We start from the raw sequence: 12259 nt of genomic DNA, 5'->3' as shown, positions 1-12259 counted from the left end.
ATCTATCTGGGACTATCACAGCTGATATCTACCTGGGACTGTCACAGCTGATATCTACCTGGGACTGTTACACCTAATATATACCTGGGACTATCATAGCTGATATCTATCTGGGACTGTTAAACCTGATATCTACCTGGGACTGTTACACCTAATATATACCTGGGACTATCACAGCTGATATCTATCTGGGACTGTTAAACCTGATATCTACCTGGGACTGTTACACCTAATATATACCTGGGACTATCACAGCTGATATCTATCTGGGACTGTTAAACCTGATATCTACCTGGGACTGTTACACCTAATATATACCTGGGACTATCATAGCTGATATCTACCTGGGACTATCACAGCTGATATCTACCTGGGACTATCATAGCTGATATCTACCTGGGACTATCACAGCTGATATCTACCTGGGACTGTTACACCTGATATCTACCTGGGACTATCACAGCTGATATCTACCTGGGACTATCACAGCTGATATCTACCTGGGACTATCACAGCTGATATCTACCTGGGACTATCACAGCTGATATCTATCTGGGACTATCATAGCTGATATCTACCTGGGACTATCACAGCTTATATCTAGCTGGGACTGTTACACCTGATATCTAGCTGGGACTATCACAGCTGATATCTAGCTGGGACTTTCACAGCTGATATCTACCTGGGACTGTTACACCTGATATCTACCTGGGACTTTCACAGCTGATATCTACCTGGGACTATTACACCTGATATCTACCTGGGACTATCATAGCTGATATCTAGCTGGGACTATCACAGCTGATATCTACCTGGGACTATCACAGCTGATATCTACCTGGGACTATCACAGCTGATATCTACCTGGGACTATCACAGCTGATATCTACCTGGGACTATCATAGCTGATATCTACCTGGGACTATCACAGCTTATATCTACCTGGGACTATCATATCTGATATCTACCTGGGACTATCACAGCTGATATCTACCTGGGACTATCATAGCTGATATCTACCTGGGACTATCATAGCTGATATCTACCTGGGACTATCACAGCTGATATCTACCTGGGACTATCACAGCTGATATCTATCTGGGACTGTTACACCTGATATCTACCTGGGACTATCACAGCTGATATCTACCTGGGACTATCATAGCTGATATCTACCTGGGACTATCATAGCTGATATCTACCTGGGACTATCACACCTGATATCTACCTGGGACTATCACACCTGATATCTACCTGGGACTATCACAGCTGATATCTATCTGGGACTATCACAGCTGATATCTAGCTGGGACTATCATAGCTGATATCTAGCTGGGACTATCACAGCTGATATCTAGCTGGGACTATCATAGCTGATATCTAGCTGGGACTATCACAGCTGATATCTAGCTGGGACTATCATAGCTGATATCTAGCTGGGACTATCACAGCTGATATCTACCTGGGACTGTTACACCTGATATCTAGCTGGGACTATCACAGCTGATATCTACCTGGGACTGTTACACCTGATATCTAGCTGGGACTATCACAGCTGATATCTACCTGGGACTATCACAACTGATATCTACCTGGGACTGTTACACCTGATATCTATCTGGGACTATCACAGCTGATATCTACCTGGGACTGTTACACCTGATATCTACCTGGGACTATCATAGCTGATATCTACCTGGGACTGTTACACCTGATATCTAGCTGGGACTATCACAGCTGATATCTAGCTGGGACTTTCACAGCTGATATCTACCTGGGACTGTTACACCTGATATCTACCTGGGACTTGACTGTTACACCTGATATCTACCTGGGACTATCATAGCTGATATCTAGCTGGGACTATCACAGCTGATATCTACCTGGGACTATCACAGCTGATATCTACCTGGGACTATCACAGCTGATATCTACCTGAGACTATCACAGCTGATATCTATCTGGGACTATCACAGCTGATATCTATCTGGGACTATCACAGCTGATATCTACCTGGGACTGTTACACCTGATATCTACCTGGGACTGTTACACCTGATATATACCTGGGACTGTTACAGCTGATATATACCTGGGAATGTTACAGCTGATATCTACCTGGGACTATCACAGCTGATATCTACCTTGGACTATCACAGCTGATATCTACCTGGGACTATCACAGCTGATATCTAGCTGGGACTGTTACACCTGATATCTAGCTGGGACTATCACAGCTGATATCTACCTGGGACTATCACAGCTGATATCTATCTGGGACTATCACAGCTGATATCTACCTGGGACTATCACAGCTGATATCTACCTGGGACTATCACAGCTGATATCTACCTGGGACTACCACAGCTGATATCTACCTGGGACTATCATAGCCAATAAATATCTGTGACTGTGACTGTTACAGTGGATTTCTAGCTGGGACCAGTACAGCCAATATCTAGCTGGGACTGTAACACCTGATATCTGATTCAGACTGTTACAGTTGATATCTTGCTTGGACTGTTACAGCTGTTGCCGGCTCCCACTAAAGACGCATATATTTAAGATATTGTCAGAAGAACGTAGTGCATGCCAAAAGCAGACATTTCAGTGCGGAGGCACAATAGAAGTCCCTAAACTGACTTCAATCCCTAACCAATTCCTATAATGGGTCATCAGATATCTAATAGTGTATGTAATGTTACCTAAAATTATCATACAGGTACCATTAGGTTTCAATAAATCTGAAACATGTACTTACATGTATGTCTGCAAGTCATGTCAGGAGAGAGACTGTAGGGTTGATGTACTTACATGTATGTCTGCAAGGCGGGTCAAGAGAGAGACTGTAGGGTTGATGTACTTACATGTATGTCTGCAAGGCGGGTCAAGAGAGAGACTGTAGGGTTGATGTACTTACATGTATGTCTGCAAGGCGTGTCAAAAGAGAGACTGTAGGGTTGAGATACTTACATGTATGTCTGCAAGGCGGGTCAAGAGAGAGACTGTAGGGTTGATGTACTTACATGTATGTCTGCAAGGCGGGTCAAGAGAGAGACTGTAGGGTTGAGATACTTACATGTATGTCTGCAAGGCGTGTCAAGAGAGAGACTGTAGGGTTGAGATACTTGGAGAAAAATGCCTGTATGTCACCATGATACTGGGTCTGTAGGGTTTGTCTTGCCTGGCGGACAGCACACAAACGCCCCTCACCCTCTGTATACAGTGATGACAACTTAGTCTGCAATAAGAGCACCTCTTCATCACCTGGTAACGTGACATGAGTGTCCGGATGTACATCGTCCTCACAATCTGTCCAAGTTAAATCCTCCGATTCCTCCATGAAGTCTTCATCACTCAGCACGTCCCCAGCTTCACTCATTCCTGGGGGTTCCAGTGTATCATAATAAACTGACGACGTTTCTACGCATTCTGATATTTCGTTGTCATCTAGTGATGTTTCTTTAATGAAATATTCCCCATTTTCAGCCAACTGCAACAAAAACATTGGTGTATAATAAACCTCTGATAGAAATCTGCTACATTTGTGTCCCAGTCACCAGAAACCCACAGGTCATTGTGTCAACCCCTAAAGGTCTCCTATCAGATCTGGATCAGATGTTCACTCCAGTGTCTGGTCATAATGCGTAACAACATTCTCAGAATTCTAGACAATAGACAATGTGTATTAATATACAGCTAGAGTTAATGTCATGAAAATGTTATAAATTCCTCAGTTCTTATTAAAAAGACATCAATTTAAACATTATCTTTATTAATATTATTAATATGCCGTTTTGTTCTTGGTTTTTAAAAGTGTTTTACCAAATAAAAGAAAATTAGGCTGAGCATACCGTATATCAATGCACCAGTACATGCCGTGTTTAACTGTAAAAATTTAGGGGGATACAACGCTGTCAGAAATTAATGAACCGATTGTCATGAAAAGTGAGAGGGGATTTTTGTGGACTTTCAAAAAAGTGATCATTTCAAAATAACGAGAAAAAAAAACACAATCCTCTGTTACTGTTTTAATGGTTGCAAGGAGATTCCGGCCTATTTTAGTTGAGAAAATTTACCCAAGTAAGAATTTTATTTTTGGGAGCAATTTTCCTTTCACCAAAATATGGAAAATTTGAAAATAAAATTTTATCACATAAAAGTGAGTTATCTCCCCTATATATATATATATAACAAATGTCTATTTATAGACATATTTTTGTACAATAAAGATTCACACATATTGATGAGGTACCGGTGTACATGTGTATATACATACATATCATTGTTTAGGTTATTATGCTAATTAGTGTCTTTTCATTGGTCAATGGTCATTCAAGCTCCTTTTGGGCCTAATGGGACCCATGTGATTAGTTTACCACTTTTAATTGGTCAAGGGGTCAGTCTAGCCCCTGCCGGACAAAGGTTATCCCCACTACAGAGATAATTACTGGAGGATTGCAACGCCATATTGGAAAAATCAAAAATATTTTGTTTTAATTGAATTTTCATACAGTATTTCGGATTTCTATTATGTTTTAAAAAGACGTCCCACCAGCCACCCCAACTTTCCTCCTTTTGATGTGTGTATCTTTATTATAGATACATGTTTACTAGCTTGCTCATGTCTGTTATATATGTACAAATGTATACATTTCATTTTGATACTTGCTCATGTTCTATGTACAAATGTATCTAAAGTTCAATTTTGATACTTGCTCATATATGTAATATGTTATAACTACTTGTAATACTAGTATTTGGCGGAGTCCCGGTTGCTTCCCCTCCGGTCATTTTGCCATTACTGCCAGGTGCAGGTTTCCTGAAAAAGTTTTTCCTGAGGTGCTTTATGACCTATAATTTGAGGGGTATAGGTTAAGATTATAAAGTTTGGCGTAGTTCTCGCTCACCTTTGCAAAAAATTATTGGTTATTCTAAAATATTAATGTTTAATTTTGCTTCTCATGATAATAAACGGCTGCCCATTACATCATGGGGTATGCCAAGATTTAACAGCCTATGATTGTTTGGTTTTCTTTTCTGTAAATTTTTAGCAAACAGAGCTCGAGGTATGGACCAGGTTAATTTTATTAGATGAAGGTTTTATTATACTCTTTAGCAGAACAAAAATATATATTATCATGATACTTTGTCATTTTACACTGATGTCACAGACCAACATGCCTCCTGACTAAATCTAATATGAATCAGCGTTTACATGGAGGATAACTCTAATACTAGCAGTACTCAAACATAAGTCTGATATTGGATTGGAAATATTTTTTCTCAGGAGGTAGCATTTCATGAGTACAGTATCCACTAAAAGTCAACAATCTACCATCTTTACCATCACCAGAACATCTTTTTAGGCAAAAATTATTTCAAGTCTGACTATATCATCTTTTAGTGCAGAAATTTAGGCTGGCCATACCATCTTTTAGAGGGAGAATTGAATATGGCCATACCATAATTAGTGTAGAAATGGCCATATCATATGTATCTATTAGTGAGGAAAAAGTAGATACTGTTAACCATCCTATGATGTGGATAAGATAACATACTGTGATGAGATGCATGTTATTAATATACAATACCTTTGTAACCTTATATCAGATCTTGATATACAACAGTTGATGAATATTTCTACAAGATACCTAGCTGTTATAACATTAAACTACGTATACGTACGTACCGGTATACTTAATTAAACAAACATAAATCCGTGATATTAAGTTTGACATGCTGTACACACGGTCTCAAGTAATACCTGTTGCTCCCCACTTTCACTTTTCAGCTGCACGTGAGCCGGAAGTTGTACGCACACAGGTAAATCCGTAAATCCAGGTTGAGATGTTGACGTCATTTTATTGGTTAATAATCCTGACGATCGACTCTAACAGATATCATTCCAAAAATAAAACTGAGCGATAACATCGCACAACATGAATATCCACAGAGTTAGGTATAATATATATATAATTCTGTATAGTTATACTGCTCACCGTCAAGCAAATCGATTTAATTTTTTTCTTTTAAAGAAAAAAAAAATTAAAAAAAAAAAAAAAGATAAATAAATAACAATAAAAAAGCTTGAAGAGCAAAACGATCGAAGACTGCTCGATATTCCAAAGTAATATAAATGAAGCATATATTATAAATATCATATAATAACATAACAATTAGCTGTGCTATGTTACCATAAGTCTTACATTACCGAGAGATGTTCTATATGTCTCGTCTCAGTATAAGAATTCAAAATGGATTACTATGTTACTATAAGGTACGTCCCTGGTAACCTTGCTTTTATATGGCTTGATTTATCAAATTATCACTAGAGACACGACTTCTGTATACGTGCTAGAAACAAGCTATTATAATTTGTATCATATCAAAGTGAATAATGCAAAAACCAGCAGGTGAGGAAAGGGCGACAGCGGACATTAACTTTCGCGCTTGCAAAAAAATATCTTTCAAAAGGACAAAACAAATTTACAAGAATGTTATACAGGAATGAAATGATAAAACCTTGAGTACCCAATTAAACTCAAAAGCGGCCCGGGAGAGTTGTTGACGCTATTCCATTACAGCTCGTGTACGAATGCATCAATAAAATACAATCAAATATGTTTAAATCAAATACGGATGCATGTTGCAAGCATCATTTTACTTTACTTGTTGTCAAATTATTGTTAACAGCTAAATCCTAAGTTACTGCTATAAGTTTTTGTCTAATTCTGGCTACAGACACATGCATCAAGTTCGGTGGAGCTAAGGCCTACAGATGATACCAATTAATGTACCGACATGCATGGTACGTATTGTAACATACAATAAACCCAACTGAGAACTTATTTCCGTCATATGGCAAAACATTCCCTATCTAAAAATGGAGAGAGAAAAACTTCCCCTACTTAGATTTGGTGAGACGTGAGAGAGTAGAAACGGAACGATTTCGTTTGGTCTCGTCCAGACATGTGACATTGCATATATTTGCTGTTAAATATTAACAACGCAGTAAGGATCAAACAGTTCACAAGTATGCCCGTGTAAACTCGTGCATGTTTTGATGTCGACCTGGAGTGTGTGTGTACATTGTAGTTCCCGTTGCCAGGTTGATGATATACACATCAGAAGGGTTATATTTAGTTACACAAAACATCCGCGTGTCCAAAATTGATCAGGGCCAATTCCAATTATTTTATCGCCAGTTTTCTACAATTATCCTTTCGTGACTCCTAGTCTTACTGTGTGGACCATAATCACGTGATATCTCAGCGATTCGTTAGATTATCTCTGTATGGTTAAAAAAACGCAGGCTGACGTCATATCATTAGCCGTCATAATCGCTACTACATTAAAAAAAAAAACAGGAACTTTCAGCGAAAAAAACCGACATTCGTCTCGGTTGATATCATTTTTCAGGTTCATATAACAATGTATTCACCTCGAAATTCCATTTAAATTGATAAATATATTCCACCAACACACATAAATATGGACGTATCAAGTGGAATTGTACAGTGCAGACCGGAATGCTGTCGCGGGGACACCATATACATAACTATATAAGTAGATACAAAATGGGGTTGGTAATTATACTACAAATTCCTGTTCTACACAATAAACAGTAGTGTTGATGGATAGAATGTCACCATGGCTACTGAATAATGTGTATCCTGTAAGTAGGGAGTACGTGAAGTTTTCGTTTCTGTTGTCGGATCCAAGGATCTTGAGAGATCGGTTGGATTTCTGGCTTATATTTCATCTGTGATAAACTCGGAAATATTCATATATTACTGGATTAATTTCCATTTATTTATTTCTTTATTTATCTATTTATAAGTAAATTTATTTACTTATAAGTAAATTTATTTATTTATCTCTCATTATATAAAGCCTCAAAAATGTGTCATCCACGCCTGAATAGTGTCATACTGAGAATGGCTCATTTCCCAATACATTGTATGTATAATACCGTAATACTGGGGGTAACACTTTTATATATCATGTATCCGGGTGGTCGGAGAACTCCCACAAAATTTGATTATAAAATATTGCAGTGATTTGACACAAATTCGAAACCTGACGGTCCGCAATCATTAGGAACGTGGAGCTGAAAAGGTCGTATCAAGTCCGTGTATATAGGAACTACAAGTATCAATGTCGTTTTCTCGAAAATTTATTCCATGCCCCCATTGATTAAGATCCTATATCATTGTCGCCGCGCCATAAATCGTCCTGTCAGTCTTATGTGGGCTCGTCCTTATTGACACTGTACTTCATATCAACAATCTTAGTTACGTCTTATGTCGGTAAATACCACGTGATTGTCAATACTCATAATCTGAAGATTATATAATTACTTAAAGGCGACAGACCTTTAAGTCAATCAATTCAACTTCTCTTGCATCTTGCAAAATGACCCCCCCCCCCCCCCCCCTTCCCCCCTATCCTTTTTAAACCTGGATTTCAATCCGTCCTCAACAATATACCCCCCCCCCCCCTCGCCACCTTTTTTTAACACTCTCTCGTCTAACTATGGTGACTAATGCCCCACCCCATGGTTCACTTTTGACATATTATAGATATATGTACGTATTATGCCAATCAATGTTTATACAATACGATGTTGATCACCTGGAAAGGTGTGTTAATAATGCCTGTGAACATGTGAGTAAATACGTTACCTCTTTTTTCCGGAAATAACCCAGTACCATGTTAGCGAATCCGAGGGACAGGCCCCTGAGGGTACGCTCTCCTCCTAGAAGTCCCGACTTCCCGGGGGACGTCATACTGTATCCCTTCACCCCCTCCCCGGGATAATCCGCTTCTCTTTGGTTCTGTCTGTGTCGTACATCCCCAGGTAAGTGTCATGCCATACACACCTGTGTGTGTCACCTTACATCCGACAAAGCTGTCTCCATCAAATCAATGATTACAATTCGACAGGTAAATCCAGGTGTATCAAACCGATCTTGGATATGTAATACAGTATGTATTTAACACACTGTAAACAAGAGGGTGGCCGGTATTGCCTGTTATCATACCATCCCGTACATAGGTAGTGGAAGTCTACATCTAACATTACCGGTAATAAACTTCATGTGAGAACTTACACTTATCAAGCAGAGACTCGCTGACCCAAAACTGTCTTCTACTGTCATTTAAATAATTACCTATATACATACGATGCTATATATACACAGGTAAATGTGTTATGTATAAAAAGTAAGTAACACGTTTTCTACTTTCTCACCCTATCCTCATGCTCCTCCACGCACCCCTCCCCGAGAAAATTTATAAACAACTATATATGTGTCACTAGTATAGGACCGCGGAATGCATGGAATACTAAATAAAACGTCAATTTAATTGAACCAAGTTGGACACTTGATAAGGTGGTCTGTATACAGGTAAAAAGAAGTAGGATTTTGGGATTGTTCAGGAGTACCTGTCCCCGGGGATGATAAATTAATCCCAAGTCTTATTACAAATGTATTTGATTACTGATTAGGCCCGTGACACAATGTTCCCTACCACTTCATTACAAGATACAGTCAAACCTGTCTATAAAGGACACCTAAGGGACAAGACCAAAGTGTCCTTTATAGAGAGGTGTCCTTTATATAGAGGTTCAACGAGTTATGTCCCTTATAAACGAAGAAACAAACCAAAGTCTGTTTATAGTACACTATATGTCTCCTGATTTATTATATTTAAACACTTAAACTAATGAATAAAAGACAAATAATTAAAGATAAATGCTTAATTAATTAATTTTCAATCATTCATCTGACACAAAAATTGAAGTTGATATTTTTAATAATTCATATTAAGCCTATAGTTTCAAAACAAATCTTCACAATATCATACTATACTGAATATCTATTCAGACAAATACTCAACATAGTAAAAAAGTAAAGGTAATTCTTGTCATAGTAAAACAATTTTCATTAATCCTCAATATTTTGGAAAACACATATGTTTGAAATATCTTTTCTATTACAACATTAACTCTTTATAAATGAAAGTGCATTTTCCTCTGATAATTATAATCCCTAAGCATCTATTTTGAGACATATTTTCTGAAATCTATGTAGGGATTTAATTTAATAAATACCGTTTTCTGGTTCAGTCAATTAGTATAGTGTATACAAAGACACTCGGAACTCTTCAGCTGTTCTTTATATGTTACGTAGTCGTATTCCGAGGAGTTCCGAGTGTGAGAAAATGGCGGCTTATAACCATGTGCCTGCCCTGTCAGATTTGCATACGGTTGATTTTGTAAGTAAAACAATTATGACAGACATAACTATTGCTTTGTCCCTCTTTTGTTGGTCCTGATAATGATTTAATTACCCCCTGACCATTCTTGTTGTCTAGGCTATGGTTGAATGGCTAAGCTTAGCTGTCATCGGTGGGGTTGAGTAAACAAACACCTCTGCCGATGGCGATCGGTCACTCTCTTGTAATTACTGCCCATTGTTACAGCAACTTACAGGTAACAGGACAATTAGTGACTGATGAAGTGGCTTCCTAAGTTAGCATTGCTGCCAGGGGAGTTGAGTAATTAATGCTCTGCTTGTTATTTAGAAACGTTTTACACACAAATATCAACACGGTTATGGTTTCACGTGTCCGTTATACGGAATTTTTAACAACTTTACGGACAAAAATAAGTGTCCGCTGTCCGCATAAGGAAGGTGTCCGCTATATACATGATATTTATATAGTGATTTTCATTGGGGATTCCTGGAAGTGTCCGTTATGGACAGGTGTCCGCTATATAAGGGTGTCCGCTATTACAAGTTTGACTGTAGCAGCAAGTTTTCACCGCTTTATTTTCAAAACTATACTTACTAGTTTGAGGCCCAGTCGTGTATATTTGGTTATGAGTTTAAGCAGATCGATGTTTTACATCACGGGGGTTTGAATGGCAGGTCTGTAAGTCTGTTCAGTATTTTAAAACTGAATCGAGACTATTTTGTTTGTTTGCTTGCTTGGTTCATAGCCCCATGAACAGACAGGATCATTTTGAGGTGGGGTCCCTTGCAGTAATTGGTAACTACCGTAACCTCACTGAATATGAAGTTCATACAAGAGGCTTATCGCATTTCGCCATCCAGAGCAATTAGGGTAAAGTGTCTTAACCATGGACACGACCACGACTGGACAGACCGACTCGTAAAGCTATTCCTCCCGAAAAACAGACAAGAGACAGTGAGAGTCGAACCACGCACCTCGGATATAAAACTGATGTTACATGGTCAGCACTCTAATCTTCTGAGCTGTCGCGGCCCCAAAATATCGGGAATCGGAATACCATGCGAATGGCTTGGTTCCCGTACTCTTGTCCACCTAGTTACAAAATACTAGGAAAAAAGTATTCGTAAATTGACGTTCTTATCTTATATAAAAGTTATGCCGCCTCTAGATCTGCTGTCAAACTGACTAGTCTAGATAAATATATTTGTAGGACAAATCCAAACCGCATGACTGGTAATGCTCTGTCTGCTATGAATGTCTCTCACGAAAGCTTGTTTACTAAATTATATAAACACTCCTAGTAAAATGTCACATCTGATCGACTACTGATAGGAACTTGTAAAATACGTTTATGTTAACAATTGTACAAACAAATATTATGACACGTTTAGTTACTGTGCTCCATCTTACGTACGTATGACAGGGTGTGATGGTCACCGCAATACAAAATGTACGTGGCTAGACAACATAATAATGATGTATTTGTCAACATTGAATAAAATTAAATGACAAATTAAAACCAGTTCGCCTACACCCTTAGTCGTGAGAATAAAAATTATTATCAAGGCAGCGGAGCCGAAGACTGAAGATCATGATGGGCACAGGTTTTGATATGGATGATACAAACGGTATGGATGTACTGATGGTGGGATTCCAAATGCCCCTCCAAGCTTCACAGCTATTGGCGTGCGTGTAGTTATTCTGTAACGTCCGCTCTCCATGAACACGGGACGTGAAAGTTCTTTTTGGGATGGTTGTGGTGTGATAAACATAATTCAACACAGGATATAAAGTTTACTTATATTTATTAATCCACAGGAAAATCCCGAAGGTACAATACAATCCAATGAAGTTTCATCCATCTTCCACACTATCGCCGGCGCATTCACACTTAACAGTTCACACACATTTAAACAAATCTAAGTCTACATATTTACATCCGAACGGCACTCAGGTCCGTTTTGTCTAAAAACTACTGGAAAACTTCTTATGCT

At 38.5% G+C, this 12259-nt stretch overlaps 1 protein-coding gene across 1 annotated transcript in view; it reads right to left on the bottom strand.

The window, feature by feature from the left end:
- The window catches only part of LOC117337627 (puratrophin-1-like), a 131444-nt gene extending 122405 nt beyond the window's left edge, over window positions 1–9039 (bottom strand). Inside the window, exons 1-2 of the mRNA XM_033898703.1 lie at window positions 8687–9039; window positions 3079–3492 (exon numbers count right to left, since the gene is read on the bottom strand). Coding sequence (XP_033754594.1) covers window positions 3079–3492; window positions 8687–8791 — 519 coding nt within the window. The 5' untranslated portion in view covers window positions 8792–9039. The remainder of the gene's footprint in view (window positions 1–3078; window positions 3493–8686) is intronic.
- Window positions 9040–12259: the final 3220 nt, after the last annotated feature.

This window comes from Pecten maximus, chromosome 11 (assembly GCF_902652985.1).
Source record: "Pecten maximus chromosome 11, xPecMax1.1, whole genome shotgun sequence".
In the NCBI taxonomy this organism is placed as follows: Eukaryota; Metazoa; Mollusca; class Bivalvia; order Pectinida; family Pectinidae; genus Pecten; species Pecten maximus.
Note: the sequence above shows the minus strand (reverse complement) of the source record. Positions and strands in the feature narration are given on the sequence as shown.